Source organism: Epinephelus moara, chromosome 6 (genome assembly GCF_006386435.1).
Source record: "Epinephelus moara isolate mb chromosome 6, YSFRI_EMoa_1.0, whole genome shotgun sequence".
Lineage (NCBI taxonomy): Eukaryota > Metazoa > Chordata > Actinopteri > Perciformes > Serranidae > Epinephelus > Epinephelus moara.
Genome location: NC_065511.1, coordinates 9914183 through 9935593, shown reverse-complemented (window position 1 = coordinate 9935593; position 21411 = coordinate 9914183). Strand labels below are relative to the sequence as shown.

The following is a 21411-nucleotide window of genomic DNA, read 5'->3' as shown; positions in this document are numbered from 1 at the left end:
CAGTAAACATGAAGGGGACTCCAGGGAGGCACAAGAACATGAGCAAGTCTCGGTTCTCTTGTTCTGTAGAAAAAGGAGGAGAAACTGGTGGAGTTGTGGAATAAACAAGAATCGGTGCTTAATTTGGCATGAATTGATCTACCAACTGACACTAACTTTTATTGAGAAATCTTAATTTTTGAAAATGTTTGCCTCTCATTCCCACAGTCTGCTCCCACTAACATAGCACAGCTTACCAACGGGGCCAGTTTGTACACAAAAACAGTTTATCTTTATGGAAGATATTGATGCCAAACTGACAAGAATACTGTTGACAGATGACGCCTTTTATCTTGTGTTTCTAGAGTTATGTGTTTCAGCAGACACGTAAGGAATTGTTAATATGTCGTATTTCTTCAAGGGAGTTTGGCGTAATATTTTTCCATCAGGAACAGAATGGGAAGTAAGCTCAAAAGGAATCTTTAAGGAAGTTATAATCTTGCATATTGTGACCCTGAAGATCCCCAGACTTGTCAAAATCTTATAGTGTGACTAAAAACTCACATCATCTTTAGATGTGAGAGGGTGTCAGACTTTAATCTTTAAAGGTATTTTCAAAGTCTCCTGGTGTATGGTAGGCATTCATTTGTTGCCTGTTGAGTGCTTTGCATTTGTGAGAAATGCAGTTTTATGCTTTTACTTGAAGGATTAGTATTGATTGTCTTTTTTAAACAAAATCTTGAGGAGCCTGTCGACACTTCCAAGCACCTGGGTAGGATAAACAAGGTGAAGCAAGGCAGGATAGAGCAATAGTGATACATGATGCAAGTTGTGAGCCAGATTCACACTAAAAACAAGCATGAGTGCACAAGCCGTCATCCCCCTCATATGATGACACCTTATGATCCTTTGTAACCAGTCAACATGTGTAATTCTTTTCATCTTTATTATAGAACTTCGGCGGCAAGCATTAAATCTTACTGTTAGATTTCATAACACAAATTTCTGAGACCCACCAGAGTGTTTTTTTTTTCTAATAGTAGACTTCATACAGCGTCCCTCCTCAAAGCACAAAGTTGTGCAAGCGAGCTCTTTAATGAGCGAGGCTTCTCTTTATTGCTGACTCTTTGTTCACATAATAAAACAGTTAACTGCAAAGACAATGCAGAGCCATGCATCAGAAGTTAGCAGGGATCCCACTGCCGTCCCCGCAGACCAGAGATTTAGGCTGTCACTCTGTCACAGTCCCACTTTCTCACACCAGTCACAGGGCCTTGCATCCAGTTAAAACTTGGCACAGCTTTGCAGAGCCTACAGTGTGTGTACTCTATAGATGTGTGCATGTGTGTGTATATGTGGCCTCGTGCATGAGGGTACATATACAATCAGGCAGCACACACATATGAATGTGTCCACAAATGTCACTCTGGGAATCATCTTTTGTCACAAAGCAATCACATCTTGATAGCAGCGGAAAAAAGACGTAGCCACATGCTCTCCCACAGGCTCCGAGTTACAAAGAGTCCCAGCAGATCTGCTGGACATGTGGGCCATATGTCTGCCTGTGGTTGCCCCGGTTCTCTGCTCTCTATACATACTCAAACACGCACACAGATTGTTGCCCAGCACAAGTACACACACTCAAAACACTGTGTTACATACACACACCACCATATACATCGCTCACCTTTAGATGTCACACACACCGTGTCTCAGTGGAGTTCTGCTATCTGGCGGTTTGGTGTCAGGTTTCTCTGTCAGTCAGGCCTCTTTCCTCCCTGCTATCCATCCCTTCAAGAACAAAGCTCAAGGCCAAAGCACATTTCTGATCATAGAAGTGACAATCTGTCTGAAAAACAGAAGTCTGCCACTTTATTTCCAAGAGCATGAGGGGAAAATGGTAAAAGAAAAGGAGAATAAAAGTGTCATCACAGGATTAATAGCATTGATTGTTATCTCTAAACACACTCAAAACTTGGACAGCAAGTGAAAGCCACAGTTTAACTTGTATGTTTTTTTCTTAATGTTGATAACAGTGGTGTTTGGAAAGAGGGTTTAGTCTCCCTGGCACAGTGGAGAAACCAAACCAACTGAACTCCCTGGCAGGGAGTGTGTAAATATTGTGTCTTAAAGGGGCAGAGGAAGTTGAAAGTGGTAAAAGTTATTTTTCTTTCTCTGTTGGATTTTAATGGCAGAGAGGCACCTCCACAATCATTAAACAAACATCTTGTAGTGGTTGGGGTTGGGGTAAGCTCTCACTGCAGGCTGTGAGTGTGTGGGTTCGGAGCAGTGTGCTTCTCAAAATTCACACTTCTAAAACCCTCAGCTCCAGAGTTGGCAGATTTTGACAGAAGCTGCGGAGCAGATTTCTCTCAATTACCTTTTTGTGAGCTCTGTAATGTGATTTATGAGTCCTGCACTTTGCTGCCCTCAGCCTTGAGGTCAATTTCCTATTAACCACACACACACACACACACACACACACACACACACACACACACACACACACACAAACAGCAGTAAATGTGAAAGAAAAGCTATCGTCAGTGCTTTTCTTTTAGTCCCATTTTACAGCAGGGAGTCTTTGGGTGTGTGACAAGTTTGAGATGGCAGGTTGGTAGGTTAAGCGGAGTCAAGGCGGCCTTGAGGGAGAGGGAAGAGCAGGTCGCCTTTGATGGCTTTGAACTTCAGAGTAAGTCTGAGAGAACTGTTTGTTTGGCTCTCCTCTGGCACTGTGCTGTTTAGGGCTCACAAGACCATGATTACCGTGAAATGACTGCTGTGTCAGTGGATCAGTGGAAAAATGGTTATGTGTTTCTGTCTGTTTGTCTACGTCTCCACATGCCCATGTGTGTTCCCAGATGCCTTGTCAACTGTTCTCTGTATCTGTTTGTATTGCATAGCGTGTCTGCAAACCTTTCCTTTCCACGTTTTTGTTTAGCCTGACTGACTGTCAGTGTGTTAATGGTCTGCATAGTAACAGTATAAAAATTGTTTGTTTATATACGACACGTTTCACTGCCTGGTTAAGGCTGCATGCTGCTTTATATCTGGTACTGTGTAAAACATGTCTAGAACTGAATTACATGAGAAGACAAGACAAATTATATCCTTAATCTTACTAACTGAGCATAAATTAGTTTTATTATCAAGCTGAAAATAATGGGTGTTTATCAGTACTACATTACAGGTAGCTGTGTGTCTGTCTGTTTTTGTCATTATAGCTATGTGTCTGCGTGCTTTTCTGCAGTAGCCTAAATGAGAAAACAAGCACAGAACAGTAGAAATGTGTTCAGCGTGTCTGCCTGCTTGTCTGTAGTCTTGTCTCGCCCAATGGAGAGAAAAGTGTTGTGCAAGGCATCAACAACTGCCAGAATCCATGTTTAATTCCCAAAAGGTTTACTTGTGCATAAACGTATGCATCGTTTTTACTTTACCTTTATGTTCCTGTATTAATTGAATCAGTGTCCATATTTATGTTTACTGTATTTTTGTCAATGAGTTACTCTATTAGTATCTAACTCCTATACTTTGATGCTGTTGGATGATTTCTGTAAAAGCGTGTGATCTCCCCACAGGTCAGTGCTGGAGCCCATTGCCCAGTGGGACAGTCCCATGCAGGTTAAGTTATCCTGCTGGAAGTCTGGTCTCAACACTCTGCTGGTAGAGTTGTTGCCCTGGGCCCTGCTGGCCAACCACTCCCAATGGGACCTCTGGCTTTTTGAGGGGGAGACCATCGTACTGCAGATACCAGCCGGCAAGGTCATTGTACCACCCAACTTTAAGGTAAGGTGCCAACTATAGTTTATGTATCCTGCAAGATACAGATTATAAAAGAACGATCAAAATGCTGCTGCAGAGGCCAAGATATCCTGACTTTTAGTCCCAAGTTTACCTTTCCTTAAACGTCCCCTGCCATGTAAATGCCCTCATCTTCCAAAACCCATGTCTTTAGGTTCTAGCATAGGCTTTCTGTCAAAAACTTGTTGTCTTCAAGCCCAAATCGAGATATTGATGTCATCAGGGTTATTTTCTCAGACTTTAAAAATCTCCCTCCACAGCCACAGAAGATAAAATAAAACTGTTTTCCAGGCTGAGTCGTAATCCTCATGACAAGGAAACTGATCTTCATGTGTAAAAGTCTGTTCCTTATTTTAAGACTTACATGTTTTATATAATACTTTCTTACCATTTACTCTGCTACATCAAATGAGTCATATCGCATGAATGTTTCCCATCAGGTCAAAAGTTTAGTGTTGGCAAAAGTACTTTGCCAGTAAAAAAAATAATTCTGATTCTGTATACTTTCCCAAATTATGTCACTGTATGATCTAGAGTGATCTTCCTGATACACTGTAGATATATTTTGTCTTTTGATCAACACCTGGAAGTCGGTCTTTTCGTGGCTTGATAGCCTTTATTACGAAACCAGCTCTTCCCTCATCTTGACTAATAAGCACAAAATCGTTCACTAAAGCGTCATTACAACAATATCTGCAGCCAAAATCTGTCATTGTACACTGCAGCGATGTCTTCTCACTGGCTTCTGAGATCAGAAGAAGAGGTCTGCAGATGGGTTTTCCCCCTGTGGAACATAACACACGTACACAGATTTCTCTGCCACTAACCCAGTGCTAAGCAGGAAGGCAGTGTATCAAAGAACAAGTGCCGATATGGTTCAGCACAAAGAAACAAAATAAAAAGTTGTAAATGTGTAATAGCTTGTGAAATGGAAACAAATAAAGCATTGTTTCCATTGAACGTTGCTGTTTATCATGGCATGACAAGTGAAGGGAAGATTTGGTCCCTGCTGTGACCCTCTTAGATTTGATTGGTTTATGGGAGAGGGTTGGTGTTTGATCGGCAAGTTTCAAGATGCTGCTCGCAGCAGAGCCAGATGAACAATCAGGGTGTCAATGAAGCATCTGTGGGGCACTTAAATTATGTTCTCCTAACAAAGCCAACAGTTATAGACTCCTCAGTTCCAGCACTATTTGAAAGGCAATACAGGGAACAAGGACACTGTCAGGAACATTGTGCTGAGTTTTTGGTAATGAAGCCACAGTTGACCCTAGAATGTGGCCGTTTCCAAAATGCAATCAAATACAGTCAATTTTAATGGTAAATTTTGTTTGACGTGACAATGATTTGACCTCTGATTCATTTTTGTTCCTGATTCTCTATCTGATCTCTCATTGTTCCCTCACTCCCCCCCTCTACGCCCTCTTGTCCCACACCATCCAGGAAGCATTCCAGATTGGTATCTACTGGGCCCACACTAACACTGTCCACAAATCTACAGCACTCAAACTGGTCCATGACCTGACTTCTCCTCGATGGAAGGAGGGATCAGGCTCAGAGGTGGTCACCCTGGATGAGGAGGGATATGTAGAGGCCGACATCACCCTGGGAGCCTTCCCTGGCAGACAGAAAGTGAGAGAAACAATGATCAAACTCAAAGCTTCAATAACATGCAGTCGCCACTGCTCATTAAATCTCATAGAATTTTGAAAGTCACTGAATTTTACATTAAAGTCACTGTGGGCATGATGAAAATGTTGTGCAGAACAACTCAGTATAACGTAGTATTCTGATAACCTCTGAGCAAACAGTATTTCAGTGATCGTTTTTTTCTTTTAACATATTTGAATGTGCATTTAATTACGGCAACGACCAAATTAGTTCTGTGTCTCACCACAGCAGGCTGATATCCAGATTTCTCAACTAATAAAATTGTTTTTTTCTATCATTTATAGCTGACAATTCAGTGTCTGTTGTTTTCTCTGTAGCTGTGTCAGTTCTGTGTGTCATCTGTGGTGAGACATGGCATCCAGATCCTGCGGATAGAAGACAGAACAATTCTTGTCAACAACACTCCTTACACGATTCAGTACAGGCCTCTGCTGACGGACCACGCACTGGGAACTGATGACCAGGTAATGTGCAGAAATGCTAAGTAAACATCAGCAGTGGGTCTCAAAGTGAGTTTCACAGGAGTACAGAGGATTTATTGAACTTAATTATGTGTCATTTTAACTCTAGGTAATTTTTGTTTATGGTAAAATATGAAATGCACAAATATAGAATCTTTCCGTAAGTGCTTTTTCTCGCCTTTATTTAAACAGTTAAACAAGTGCTTTTGCTGGCATGGTGCTAGAACATATGAGAAGTTTCAGACTATACTAGGCTACTATTTCCTCCATCACAGCACCTGCCCAGTATCTAAGTCCCAACCAGCTTAAGTGTTCACTCCAGCTCTCTAAAACACTGTGAGATACTGTGAATTCTGGGCCCACAGCTTCAGTTCTTTACTGCTACCTCATAACCATAAGGCCTGCGTGTGTGTGTTTTCATGTATGTGTATGGCTCTGTATCATGTCTGTGCTGTCCTGCTAAAGTTTCTGAAACTTCACACATACAGTATATTCCCTATACACATTACTCACACACATACACCCCAGCACTTCCACACATACACATTGCCGTTTTCCATCAGATCATGTTGCTTCCCCTCTCCCCCTCCACCGCTTCCACCATGTGGCAATGGCACTTCATTGGGACATTAGACAAACACCCAGAATTGGATGCAGGTTTCCCTTCTCGCTTTCATCTGCTGCTTGTCCCCAAAGAGAGCAACAATGTAGTGATGTCATTTAACGAGCCTTCAGATCCTCTTAAAGAAGGATGGCAGAGCTTGCCAGTTGCCACTAATTGACTGAAAAACCTTTAAAAAAAAGAGAGAGCTTAAAAAAACTAAATAGCGGGCGATGGGCTTAACAATAACACAGACCACAAACAAGGCTAGGAATGCCTTTCTAGTTGGTCTATTCATCATGCTTAGTGCCTAATCCCTGTAGTCCTCGACTACTCGCTGTTCACTGGCTGCTAAATCAGCACAGCAGGGCTTCTCTGCTACCAATTTAGCACTAAGCTTAGTGGGAGAGAGAAGAGAGTACAATAACAATGTGGTTTTACCATGTATCTTTTGTTGTAATCACTTGCATCTTCTTTGCTCTCTCTTTCTTTTCTTTGTGGCCCATCTCATATCCTTTTCTGATGCAACGTTTTTCCACTTCCCCTCCTTTGTTCTCATTTGCATGTCTCACCTCCATTCTTTTTTGTCTCTTCTGTTCCATCTTTTTTTCTTTTGTGTTTCCTTCCTCATCTGCTTATTTCCCTTTATTTTCCATCTCGTCCTTTTTCTTTCCTCTCCGCTCCTCTGTTCCCCTCCTTTTCTTTATTTTTCTCTTCCTCTCCTTTTTCTTTTCCTCTTCTCTCGTCCTTTCTATTTCCTTTCTCTTCTCCTTTCTTTTCCTCTCCTATTGTCTCCTCTCCTCTCGTCTCTTTTCATTATGTTTATATCATGTCCTCTCCTCAGGCCTGTGAGATACCAGAGACAGCACCGTTCACCCTGCCTCCCTCTGATGAATCATCCCCAGCCAAGCCCTGCTCTGTGCCATGCTGGGACCTCCTCCAAACCAGTGTCCAGGGAACAGTGGAGTTCCCTCTGCCGCTCAAGCACATGCTGTTCAGCTTATTTCCCAGGCATGATGCTGGACTTGGATCTGCAGCATGGAGCCTCCCCACTCCCATCCGACCAGACTTCCCCAGGCAGAGTTTGTCAGTTCCTGAGGAACCGGACTCTGGGGGTGGCCTTAGCAGTAGGTGGGTGAAGCAGAGCATTTGTGGTTTGCTGGCTGTGACAGTCCATTTAGAGCAGGGTACCGAACCCCGGCTGGCACAGGACATATAGCTGGGAGGTACTGTAGCTGGTCACAGCTTGTTAAACATTGCTGATGAAGCAAAAGCAGAAATGCCCTCAACATTTCCACTGTCAGTCTCTCTGTGTGTCTTGTACAATTAATCCCTCTCAGCTTATCTGATGTCTTTCTTTTATTAATTGTAGCCCTAGTAAAGCTATTTCATCTTCAATTACTAAAAACACAAGCTGTGTACAGCACATGGGCCAGTGAGCATATCTTATTTTCCTTCACAGAGACATGTTGTGTTCTGGCCAGCTTGGCTCTCATTTACTGCGTGTTAATGTAGCGCACAGTCAAACACACATACATAAATAAAAACACAAATATGGACACACACACAGGGTGACAGTGTGTCAGCATCTGGCTTCAGTTAGGGCTCTGCCCATGGATGCACCTCAGAGATTTGCAAATGGACATAGCAGTAATGTGACGTTTGACATGTTGGTGGGTGTGTGATCTCTTATCTGTGTGTAGTTAGAAGGGGCTGGGATATAAGCTGTCTGTGGACAGTTTATTTATGAGCTTGTTTTTATTTGTTTTTTGCAGAGGCATAGTACTAACATATCAGGAACACCTTGGGGTGACATACATCATCTTGAATGAGGACCCCTGTCCTCGGATGCTGATCCACAACATGTGTCCTATCCCACTGCTGCTAAAGGAAACTACCAAAGGTAGGAAAGAGAATGGCTGACTATCTCTCCTCTCACCCCATCTCCTTCCCTTCCTCCGTTGTATCGCTACTACTATTATACTGTTTTACTACTAATTTGTGTACTATGTCCTTGTATCTTCATATAGAAACTCCAAGGACTGAGGTTTACTGCCGTCCTCTGCCTGCTAATTGCTCCCTGCACCATGAGCTCTACCACCACTTTTCCAGTTTCCCTGAGTGCAGGCAGAAAGATATGCTGCCCTCACTGCTGTTGAAAAACACTTCAGACCACAGCACCACCGACTGGACTGACCCCATAGATATCAACTCCCCCGGCACTCAGGTAAAAGCTTCATGTGGAGGATGTGAGGGGATGTCCCACCTCTCAACACTAAACAATATCTTTATTTTTTGATTTTAATAATGTGGTGTAGGAATACAATTTTTTACATCATCCCTCTTCTCAAATTTGGAGAATCTCATCTTGCACTCATAATGTGCTTGTTATGAGATCTTACTTTTTGGATTTTTACTGATGTACATTTAAGAACATTATCAGTTCACACTGATAATGTAATTGGCAGTTAGGTGGAGCCAGCGTTTGCCGTGCTTTAGCAGCAAAACAAAGAATAGAATAGCCCATTTGCAGGCTTATAGTTTATGCCCCCCCCCCCCTCCTTTGGTCAGTGTAGTAGTGTGGGGTTACTGAGAAGGTAAGGAGCAGTGTAATGTTTGGTGTTGTGTCTAGTCGGCTGCAGGTTGGGGTTGAGGTTGAGGCTGTGTATCTCTGGTTACTGTGAGGTCTGGGTCTGACTTCTGTGGTAGGGGTGAGAGGTCAGAGGTCGGACTTGTTATGACTGCTCAGCGAGGCGTTCAGCAGGGATGTACTTCCTTTCATCACGTGAGGGGCTGATCACTCTGAACCTGGAGTGGTGGAGGTTAAAGTCAGACACATGCTGAAACACAAACAAAGAACAGTGTAAACAACACTGAGCTGAGCTATGAATCTGTGAATGGGTAAAGTTACCTCATGAAAGTTTATTTAGAGTGGAAATGAGCAAAACCTTCTATCAATAGAGCGTATCCAAGTGCATTGATCTATCACACCACAGATCTGTGTTTTGTTCTTGCCCAGGTGGTGTTCCTGCCAGGTTTTGGCTGCCTCTACATAGACGTGGTGTATGAGAAAGGCACCCTGGTTCTGTGTCTGGCACCAGAGGGCAGCGTGGATGCTGTGATCAACCAGCACAGCAGGTATGTGTGCCCAGGCAGTGGTTTTATTGTAGTTGTTTTATGCTCCCTACATATTTGAGCCATAAAAAATCATCAATGCATGTTGTTCTTCCTAACCTCAAGGTATCTCCCCGTGGTCCTGTTATTGTGTTCACTTCAGATGGCTTTATGGTCATTATTAACAGCAATGTTTTCATGCAGCAGTTGTTAGAAGACTCCAAACATGAAGAAACAGGCATCATTTGCACCACAGGAGGGCAATAAAACTCCCTTGTGTTGTCATGAGTGAAATTAGTACAGTAGAACATGGTATTACAGCTTTATTCCATTACATCATAGCTGGTTTTCCATTTGGGCAAAACAGGAAATTAATATCATCACATATTAGGTAAATGTAAACAAATTACGTCAGACAGTGATCTTTGTCCTGGTGGCAGGAAATTCATGAAACATCAACAGCACACGAGTTTAGTCTCTTTTTATCCTCCACAAATCATCTGAGTCATAACACACCTACTTAAGGCTTTGGTTAATATGTCTGTGACGGAGATGTTTTCATACATTCATACATTCCTTTAATTATTTAACTATACAATACTTCCACATTAATAACTCCTGTTCTGTTTCAGGTCCTCTAAGCTGTCCTGTAGAGTCCTCCTCAGTGAAGCCAGTGTGGTGTTGAGTGATGACATCACCAATCCCTCTGGATCTGTGGAGCTGCTCAGACTCACGCTGACCAAGCTGCTCGTCAGCTTGGCTCCAGTACCCACCTCCCTGCCCCCAGAGCTGGCAGTTGACCCTGGCAGGGACGCAGCACCCATCTCCGCTCTGATGCCTGACGCCTCTTTGATCGAGGTCTATTGCTCCAGCCTGCAAGTAGACAACCAGCTGTATAACCGAGCAAGTTTCCACTTCCCCGTGCTGCTGTGCCAGGATCAGAGAGGAGGAGCTGAGCCTGCGGGTCAGTGGAGCAGCGATGCCAACCCCACTGAGTCCCCTGAAGCCCTGGAGGAGTTCAAACGCTCTTGTTTCCTGCAGCTGAGGATGACTCTGGCTGGAGACAGATGCACTATGGAGGAGGTTGGATTCATTCTTCTGTCTTTGTATTTCCACTTTCTTTGACACAGTAGAGGGTGCATGAGATCAGGTCTCTTTTTCAAGGATGACCTATGTCAAAAAAGCCTAAATTCTTTAGACACCATATGGTAACCAGTATGTACAAGTCTGTTTATTCCCCTCACCACAATCATGAATCAACAGTCAGCTTTTTGTGTTTTTCCTCAGATTACCTTCCAGCTCCAACCTGCCAGAGTTTACCTCGAAGACACCTTTGTTTACTACATTAAGACATTGTTCAACACCTACATCCCTGACAGTGCCATGTCCTCAGCCACAGCAGAGACCCAGAGGAGGAGAGAGTCTGGATCAGCCCCCATCCTGCCTGAACAGGTGCACCATGCAGTCCATAATGTTTTATTCAGGCACTGACAAGGCTGAATGTTTTCTGTTTCAGTCACTGCATTTTCATTACGTTATTAGCAGTGGTGCATTCAGCTCAGGCCAAACACTCAGGAAGCAGCATCCAACTTTATTATGGTTATCAGCATGCCTTCGAAGGAAGTCTGCTTATTTTTGCAGCAGGATGCAAATTATAAATAATAATTCAGCCATTATTACCTAGTCCAGTAAAGCAACTTGTGTCTGCTCTGTGTATCTCAAGATGTTGTAATCATTACTGTCTTATGTCAATACTAAAACTAGTACATTTCTACCAGGTGCTTCAGTCGGTGCAGGCGTTGGTCTACCCTGTGCGGCTGCAGAGGCTGACCATCCAGCCAGTCAACCTGTTGGTCAGCATCCATGCCTCCCTAAAGTTGTACATCGCTTCAGACCACACACCCCTCTCCTTCTCCCTGTTTGAGAGAGGGCCGCTGTGCACCACGGCCAGGCAGCTCGTCCATGCTCTGGCCATGCACTATGCTGCTGGTGCCCTCTTCAGAGCTGGTAGGTAGTGGATGGAGGAACTTGCATAACTTCTTTTTTTATTAAAGGCCTCATATTTACCTGCTGCCACATCAATCATGCCATACAGCAAGTGGTCCCTAAAGCCAGCGTGTGTTTCATATGTGGACACTAGACTGATGTCTTTTCACACTACAGGGACACAAGTTTACGGTCTGCCTTAGATAGGCTCACGCTCAAATCCTGTGCACTCGGTTTAGGCAAATATGGACAGAAGAATAACAGGATGTGTGCTCAAGTGAGAAATCCCACAATTTATTCTCCCTAAGTCTAGTTGAGCTTCGAAATGATTGCACCCAGGGGCTCCCATTGCTTTGTGTCAGAAAGTGCAGTAAAACTGTAGAGCTCCAGGAAGCAAAATCTGAATCACTGCAGGCTCGAAAAAGATTTAGATTCTCCCATTGTCATAATTTACTGTTTTACCATGAGCTTTGACTGATGACTCATGGTGTGCAGGCAGTACGTTATGAATAATCTGTGGACGGCAGAGTCTGACTTATCAGGCCCTATAAAGGCTCCGTACCTCTCTCCTGCGTTGTCCTCCTGTCTAGTCAAAGCCTCCACACATGTTCTGGTTTAAGCCAGTCATTTCCACATCAGAAATCACCGTTCTGGACGAACACTTCCTTCCCGCTGTCTCTCGTTAGAGCACTTATTTCTGCTCGTATTTCAACACGTCACCTCACCGCGTTCTCCTCTTCCTGAGTCGTCATGGAGTGAGGGGCGCCGGGAAGCATTGCATTCTGGGACTGATTAGTACTAGGATGTACAGTATTATGAGCACACACACACCCAAAGGCGTAAATCCATGCACATACACATACAAAGAGTTATGGGAATATGGATATTAAAAAGCATACACACACCAGTATATGCATGTGTGTAAAAGCATGACTCAGCCCTGTAAACATCGGCCCCCGTCAGGACTTTATGCTTTACCAAAACCACAACTGGGAGACCATGTGAAGCAGAAACGACCACTAGGCCCCACTGGAGTTGGTTTCCTACCATTAGAGTCCATCACTCAAGTGCAAATTGACAGAGAATGAGAGCAGAGTGGGGTCTGCGTCTTGAGAAATTGCTATTTGATTTTTGAGATGCAATTGTCAGTGCATAAATATCAATGAGCCGTGCCATCTGAAGGGGACTGTATGGTTGAATGAGAGAGATGAGGTGAGATAGTAGGAGGCTGTAAATCTTACTGTGGCACATGTATGATTTCATGCAGGAGTGTGTGTGTCTGTGTGCATATGTGTATGTGTGAATGCTTTTGTGAATCTTTGTATTGTTGAGAAAAGAAATTTGATCGAATGAACGCAATGCTGAACATATAATCATGATGTAAAAACATTTTGTAAGTTATTCTGTAAAATGTTCAAAATGTTTAGAGTGGAAGAGCCTCCCACTCTAAACTGCTTTTGGCAAGCAGAGGATCGTGCAAGTTTACTCAAGGGGCTTCTACGAGGAATGTGCCTCCTCAGAGCAGGTGTTCCAGATGTATCTCTGTTGAATACAAAACCCATTTTACTGTGGGATTTTACAGTGTGGAACTTGTGTAAATTGTGTGTAATATCCCAAATGTGGCCACCTCCAAAAATAATAGTGTAAGTAACTGATTCATTTAAATATCTGCTTCCAAGCCAAGTGTTTGTTATAAATCTAAACTGAAAGAGAAAACAAAGAAGGCTGGATGGCAACTATGTCCTAAGAACTTCATTAAAAAGAAAAGAAGTGCATGTTTAATTATGTTAATATAACAAGTGGAGGCAGCTGTGGCTCAGAGGTAGAGCGAGTCATCCACTAATCTGAAGACTGGCAGTTTGATCCTCGGCTCCTCCAGTCCACCTGGGCAAGATAATGAACCCCAAATTGCTCCTAATGGATGTTCCATCGTTGTGTGAGTGTGTGTGAATGGTTATTGAGTAGCAGGTGGCACCATGTCTGGTAGCCTTGGCCACCAGTGTGTAACTGTGTGTGTGAATGGGTGAATGTAACATGCAGTGCAGACATGCAGACTAGAAAAGCACTAAACAAGTACAGTCCATTTTACAAGTACTATTCGACAAATATCCTGTGCTGTGGTTGTTGCTCTATCTCAGGTTGGGTGGTGGGATCTTTGGAGATCTTGGGCAGTCCTGCCAGCCTGGTGCGGAGCATCGGGAACGGCGTGTCCGACTTCTTTCGGCTGCCATATGAGGGTCTGACACGCGGACCTGGAGCCTTTGTCAGCGGGGTGTCCAGAGGAACCACCTCCTTCGTCAAGCATATCTCAAAAGGTAACAGAGATGTTCATGAGGTTTTTGTTAATTTCACAGCAGATAATGTTGATCTGTGTGCACACTCATGTTTGTATTTCTGGACTACTACTAATAGGTAATATTCCCTCAGACAGAGAAAGCACACACATTATCTGATAAACACTTTTTTATTTAGGTTGTTATCATGCAGTGGTTACCAGAGCAACATCTAGAGATGGCTGACAAACTCACTTCAAACTCTGAACATTGAATTTGATCTTGTCACATGTGTGTTCAGGCACGCTGACGTCCATCACCAACTTAGCGACGAGTCTGGCCAGGAACATGGACCGCCTGTCTCTGGATGAAGAGCACTACACCAGGCAGGAGGAGTGGAGACGCCAGCTACCAGAGAGCCTCGGGGACGGACTGAGGCAGGGGCTGTCACGACTCGGCATTAGCTTGTTAGGTATGTGGGGATGCACACACACATACACACACATAGAGTTAAATGCATCTCATGTAATCACTATTTTTTTTACATTTGAGGGTTTTGCAACATTCCTAATCAGAAATAAAGCAGCACATTGCAGTAATATTTTTGTCATGTTTGTCATCACCCCTCTAAATATCAACTAAACAGTCCAACTCTGATCCCGGTCGTGCAACTCACTTTTCTTTTCACTATTAGTCATCTTCTTAGTAACACAAAATAAGTGGTTTTAGATGAGAAATGGCACAAATGACATAAATACAGTTTTGTTCCCAGTTACAAGGTAGAAAGTTATCCAGATATTTGGAAAACATGAAGGGTTATATATTAGTATTTCATCGGGTCACTCGATATGTATGGAAACATGTTCTGCCCACACACATTTCATCTGCTGTCCATTGGCATTAGGTTCACACACTGTGGTGTGCACAATTACAGAGAGCTATGAGACAGAGCAGTGGAGACAGCGCAGCAGGGACTCAGTAAACACCCAGAGGGCAGTAAAACTCAAGTCTGTGGACACACAAAGTATATCGTCATTGAAACCAAACAGCTGCTCGCATCTCTCTGGGTTACAGTGGATTATAATTCCTGAGATGCACTGTCGATCACAACATCTGTGTCATACATACGATGGAGGCTTAGATATTTTCTGTGGGGCAGAAGCATATCTGAATTCATGAGAGAGCCCCATTTATGACACTTTAGACTCTAACCCCCATGTCTTGCAAAAATGAAATCACCCAGAAGGTTTGCCCATCTTTTTGTGTGCAAAAGATGTCTTGAATGCTGTTTGTATGTTGTATTTTCTAATTGTAAGTCTGTTATTTAGTATTTATTGAACGTATCACAATAATAACGACCAACAACTTTGTCTTTGTCCTTTCAGGAGCAATAGCAGGCATCGTGGACCAGCCCATGCAGAACTTTCAGAGGAACTGGGAGATGCAGAGCTCAGCTGGTAGCAAGGCCAAAGGGGTCATCTCTGGAGTGGGGAAAGGCATTGTGGGGGTTTTCACCAAGCCCATCGGAGGAGCAGCTGAACTGGTGTCCCAGACTGGATATGGTGAGTTCAGAATGGTTAAAGATAACAGCACGTTGAATTAATTTATTTTTTCTGTTTCAGAAACTGCCTCACAAGGTTTTTTGGTTGTTTGTGTTAATGAAAACAATTTAAGTGAATGAAGAGATGGTCGTGAAAGCTTGATGAGTTTTGTTTATTATAATGGCCTCCACAAACACATGGCCCACAAACACAAAACACTAAAAAATTCAAGCATAATTAGAGCATAATTCTTGCTGTGAACAGCAGACATGACTAACCCATTTTGGATATCAACTATCAACTGACTTCTAGGACCATTAAAAGCATTTTTATGTTGTCATGTCTGGCAACAAGCTGCATCATTTTATGGGGAAATATAAAGCGCTGAATATGTGTTTGAAATGTTTTTGTTATTTAACCTAAAGTAATTAAAATAACATTTGTAAAAGGATGAAAAAAAATATGTCCCGTAGAGATGCAAACTTTTAACGTTCTTAACACACAAGCACATTATCACTGAAGTGTGAAGAGAGATTTGGTCATGCAGCAAGATCTCAAATTTATTTAACACAACTCAACAAATCCGTCTTATGTACAACTTTCCAAGGAGCCTTAGGCGACAATATTATAATAAACACCCCCATATTTTAAAGGTTTGTGTGTCAGGAAAATCATAAATCCCTCAGTGGATGGGCAATTTCTCCACTTCTGTCCCCTTGGCTCCAGCCAGCAACAGTGTTTATTAGGTCAGACCTTCAGTAGTGCAGGGCCTAAGAGAGAACTGCTGAAAGACCCTCTGGCACACACACACACACACACACGCACAAACACTTGTATATACAGGCAGTTAAAGTCTTTGGAGTTAGTTTGTGTTTTACTGGGGGTAGAAGATAGGGGTGGGGGGGTGTGAGGAGTGGGTCAGAGGGTGGGGTGTGTTGGCGCTAACAGGTCTTAGCTACAGCACATAAACTACCAACGAGGCCAAGAGCTCTGCCTAAGAGTGATGACTCCCCAGGCTCTGATCCACCTGACCCTCTGAGCTCAGCAGAACACAAACACACACACAAGCTTAGGATTACACATGTGGATCCACATGGATGCTCGTGAGTGCACACAATGGGACGCTGCATGACACACAGACAACACACCCAGAAAAACACTCTGTCGGTAATAAATGCCGATCAATTGTGTGTCCTAACTGTGTCACACTCCTGTCTTATGAAACACATGGATATACCTACACACACACACACACACACACACACACAGATACTTGCAAACACCCACTCAGAGCTGAGCAGCGTTGCAGAGTACCACTGCAGTGACATCATTAATGGATCTTGCTGTGTTCTTTATGGCTCGCTTTTAACTACTTGATGACTTCACTGGCTCGCTGCTGCTGCTCTGCTGACAGCTAGAGTGGGATGAAGGGAAACTGACCACACGCACATGGGTTATGAACTCACACTGACATGTACATGCAGAGCTAAGATGAACTATGCAGGATTATCCTAAAAACAATGTATAGACAGAAGGAATCCCTCTCAATCATCACTTACGACCCACTAGAAGTGTTGGTCAGTGTATTTTTCTGCAGAGACTCTGCCCTCTGTCTGTGTTGGTTTTTTATTTTCTGCGTTAGGGACATTTATGGGCATTTATGGGCGTGTACCCCCACAACACACAAGTGAGGTCGGGGCTTTATAAAAAGGTAGCAGCCAGGTGCCAGACCAGCTTTTACTTTGACTTTTGCTGCCGAGCATGTCTACAAAAAGTAGCCTGCATTGAATGACTTTAATAATGCACACGACTCCACTAACACATATGTCTTTTTCCATCAAATGTCCATTTTCTCAGCTTTGTAGTAAGATTTAACTGAGAATGGCAGCAGTCTACCTTGTCGATATAATGCACATTTCATGAAGATGCACATAAATAATCCACCCAGGACAAAACTTTGCTCACAGTTATGCTGATGCTGACTGTCCCTATGTTTGTGTCTCCTCTAACAGGGATCCTTCATGGAGCAGGACTGTGGCAGCTTCCTAAACAACTGTACCTGCCTACAGAGGAGAAATCTGCTCAGGCCCCAAACAGCCACCTGAAATATGTCTGGTATGACCCCTGGCCATACAGAGCCTTTCATGCTTCCTGCAGGCTCCTCCTTTACTTTTGTCCAGCTATCCGTTAGAAGTGGGACATGTGTTCTCGCCTTTGCTTTTCTTGGAGTCTCTCCAGGATCTGCTGTTCTTTTTCCTCCCCCTTACTTCTCATCATTTTGCTGTCTTGTTTAAAAAAACCTTGGAGAGTTCATTACCTACTTTACAAAAAAAAGACTCTGGAAAAATGTTTGACCTTGATCCCACACATGGTAGCCAGCCTGCCCTCCCTTGTTCTCATCGAGCCATGTTAAAAGGTTTTTATAAGCACTCTGCCAAAGCCGCCAGCTAGAAATTGCTCTTGTTGTTTAACTATGAGTCTATCCAGAGATGTTTCCCAGTACCATCAGATGGAGGAACACCTTCCTTTGTGTGCTGGACTGGTTTGGAGTTTGGGAGAGACAAGGCTTACAAAGGTCGCATGTTTTGCCAAGCAGAAGGTTACCTTTAGGTCCTGCGTTGTAAAAAAAAAAAAAATGGCAGTGGTATCGACAGCACTGCATCAGATATGAGTGTTTCAAATATTCCAGTATGCTCTCTCAGTGGAGCACTTAACATTATCATAAAAATTTATAAGAGGCCTCTGTCTCCAGAAGGTTATCAGGAGCTGTTGAAAAAAAAAAAAGCATTTATGGCATTTCATAATGAATTTTCCGCAATTTAGTTTGGTTTCCATAGCTATCAAACATTTACTTCTAATAGCAGTCTGTGTCGACCGTCAACTGCCATGAGGAAAAAGGCCAAATTTTAGATACAATATTTCTTTAGGACATTCCACTTTACTTGTCATCACCCGAGGGGTTAGCAGTATGTTGTGCTAATGTTAGAGGAAGATGAAAAGAAAAAAAAAAAAAGACAGAAATACATGAATGCTGAGATAATGCTCTCCTGTGGTTTTATTCACGCTGCTTTGCAGTCACACTGCTTTCCATCAGGCATCCATCAATTATTTTTACTACTACAGGTAGCCCAGACACTTGAGGGGTCAGACTGTTTGAGCAGAGTAACACTGAACAGAACCAAACTGTCCCTACTGTGGCTGCTTCAACATCTGCTCTGCAATTTTGAACACCTGCCTTCCAAAGTAAACACACTGTCAGAGGAACATGACTGAAGACTTCAGTTCCTGCACACGCATGTCCCGATCCAACATGTGTGTAATAGGAACCACACAGAGAACATGTAGAATGTAAATTACAGGATGTATGGAGACACGTATGGTCGCTTGTTTGTGTGTGTTGAGGTTAGTCGGGCACCTTGTGTGGTCTTGTGTTTATAGGGAGTGTATATCTGAAGTTAGAAGGCCTGCCATCATGGGTGTGTGTAAGTACACATACAATCCATGCACGCCATCAATATCAGTCATGTTAACGTGACTGCTCTCTATACTATGTGTTGATTAAGCATGGAACTATAAAGCCTTTACTTTTAAGATCTGACCCTATGTGAAGTTTTAATTTACTGTTGCTTAATGATAACCAATCAGAATTTGCCTTTAATGTCTATCCCTCCCTGCTCTGACCACAGGAAGATGCTCCAGTCTCTGGGGCGGCCGGAGCTCCACATGGCCCTGGAGGTGACTATTGTGAGTGGGTCAGGTCAGGAGCATGCTGGCTGTCTGCTCCTTACCTCTGAGGTGCTGTTTGTGGTCAGCCTCAGTGAGGACACCCAGCAGCAGGCCTTCCCCATCACAGAGGTAACTGACAGTAGTAAGAAAAGAAAAAAGTGTTGAGACTGAACAACAGCTCTTGTCACAATCAAATAAACCTTTCATCAGCTGTGTTACTGTGAGGTGAATGTTAAACCTCCTGTCCTCTGCAGGTGGAGTGTCAGCAGGAGCCAGGACAGCAGGGCCAGCTCATCCTCACCTTACAGCAGCAGACAGTAGCCAGCGACACAGAGGTGAGTCTCAAGCTGAAAGTAATGGAGCTGCAGAGAGATTGCATGGTGGAAAACAATAATGAAATCAAAGAACACAGCTTACACAGGCTGCCAATTCATTGTTAAAATTCCAGGAAATAATAATAACTCCAGGAAAGCAAGCTCAACGTGGCTTAACTGTCGGTCACTGTGTGTAGTGACAGTCTAATGCTGATTGAGTAGTCGCTTGACACAAGTTCAGGTGACTAGTTATGCACTGGTAAAACCCAGGGGTCCCACAGCGTTCCACATAATGTTAAGTTATTAATAACATACCGAAACATTGCCTGCAATAGTCCACCTTCTACCTTCTCCTACCTGTGTCTCTCTCTGTCTCTCAAACTCAAACACACACACACGACAGGGACAGAGCACTGCTTACCTAAACATCACTATAGGTGACGACGTTAGATCATAACCATGGCAAGACAAAAGTTTTTCTTACACGACTGGTTCAGTTCTTTTCACTAATTTCTTTCTGTCTGATTGAAGATGAACACGGCCGCTGTAGTTTTTAGTTGGCATGACAACATAGTTTTACAAAACACAGCACTGTGTGTCCTTGATGCCACCACCTGCCGCAGATTTAATTTCATTAGAACCAGAGTATTGGTAATCATTTGTCTGTCCTCCTTCAGGGTGACGGTGTCCGTGAGCGTCTGTCGGAGCAGCAGTATCGGCGGTTGGTGGATTACGTGATACGAGCCTCCCAGTTTCTTTCCCCCTCCGCCACTTCTCTCCAACTGCAGCCCCCAGTGACGCTCGCCGAGCCCCCTCCCTCTGTCACCAAGTCTTACCGCTACCTGGTGGATCCCACCTTCGCCAAGGTGTTTGTCAGCAAATTCACCATGGTCAAGAACAAAGCCTTACGCATCGGATTCCACTAATACACAGTAACACATGGATTTATGCTACAAAAACAAGATCAGACCTTTTGTTCCAGTATAAATTAAGCCTTAAGAAAAACACACTGTACTTTGGCTCTGAAAAGATACGGCCCATTTATGCAAAACATATCTGCTGAGGTAAAATCATTTATTTTATTAAAGTAAGGTCATTCATGCCTTAGGGATGTAGAGAATTCTTAGATATTGCCTTTGATAGATATATTTTTTACTGATGCACAAACAGACTCGTCACAAAGCCACAGAGAAAATCAGATGGAGTAGAATCCGTTTTAATCATAGAAACACATGTAGGTTAAGACATTTCTTCTGCTTAGACATTTCACTGAGCACATATTATAGTGAACACTAAAACAAATGAGAGTTTAAACCTTCTTGGACCAACAGTGTTCAATTTAACAGGGCTCATTCAGTTGGTGTGAAACCTCGTCAGTGTTGCAGATAGAAATGCACAACACACAACTAATCTGTTCCATTTCTATCATAACAGTGTGTAATGTTTCACTCTGCACAGTGAGCTTAGTGTTTACATTCTCCATGTAGTGACTATGTCTCATGCCAATGTTAAGTGCAATATTATATACGCGTTGATGGACGCTAGTGATACAGGCTGTCAACCAAAATGTTTTTATAGATGATGTAACACTTGTTTTGACAATAACACTGTTCTTTGTAACCTTATGTGGATGCCAACCCCTCATGATGCAAACATGTTGTTATTGTTGCCTTTTATATTGCTGTCCCTCTAAGCTCTGTATATGGTTTAAGTCTAATGCCTTCAATGTATGTAAATGGATAATATATTAATAGAGAAACATTTTAATAAAAACATTAAAAATGATTAAGTGTTATTCTGTCGTGTATTATGTAAGAAGAAAACTGAGTTTGAAATTGGCAAATATGAATAAAATGCATGTTGTGCAGCCAGGCGTTATTATAGATACATACTATAGAATTGGTTAAAATAACTGTAAGAGTTAGTAGACGTTTGTCACACAGG

The 21411-nt window shown here is 43.0% G+C and overlaps 1 protein-coding gene across 3 annotated transcripts in view; it reads left to right on the top strand.

The window, feature by feature from the left end:
* Positions 1–21242, top strand: part of LOC126391718 (intermembrane lipid transfer protein VPS13B-like) — a 347897-nt gene extending 326655 nt beyond the window's left edge. For all 3 annotated transcript variants that reach the window (XM_050046621.1, XM_050046623.1, XM_050046622.1), the window contains 17 exons: positions 3558–3765; positions 5224–5412; positions 5769–5915; positions 7358–7644; positions 8289–8416; positions 8544–8740; positions 9533–9651; positions 10260–10710; positions 10915–11079; positions 11406–11634; positions 13752–13928; positions 14188–14358; positions 15272–15448; positions 17440–17542; positions 19114–19282; positions 19408–19488; positions 20145–21242. In XM_050046621.1, coding sequence (XP_049902578.1) covers positions 3558–3765; positions 5224–5412; positions 5769–5915; positions 7358–7644; positions 8289–8416; positions 8544–8740; positions 9533–9651; positions 10260–10710; positions 10915–11079; positions 11406–11634; positions 13752–13928; positions 14188–14358; positions 15272–15448; positions 17440–17542; positions 19114–19282; positions 19408–19488; positions 20145–20393 — 3247 coding nt within the window. In that variant the 3' untranslated portion in view covers positions 20394–21242. The remainder of the gene's footprint in view (positions 1–3557; positions 3766–5223; positions 5413–5768; positions 5916–7357; positions 7645–8288; positions 8417–8543; positions 8741–9532; positions 9652–10259; positions 10711–10914; positions 11080–11405; positions 11635–13751; positions 13929–14187; positions 14359–15271; positions 15449–17439; positions 17543–19113; positions 19283–19407; positions 19489–20144) is intronic.
* Positions 21243–21411: the final 169 nt, after the last annotated feature.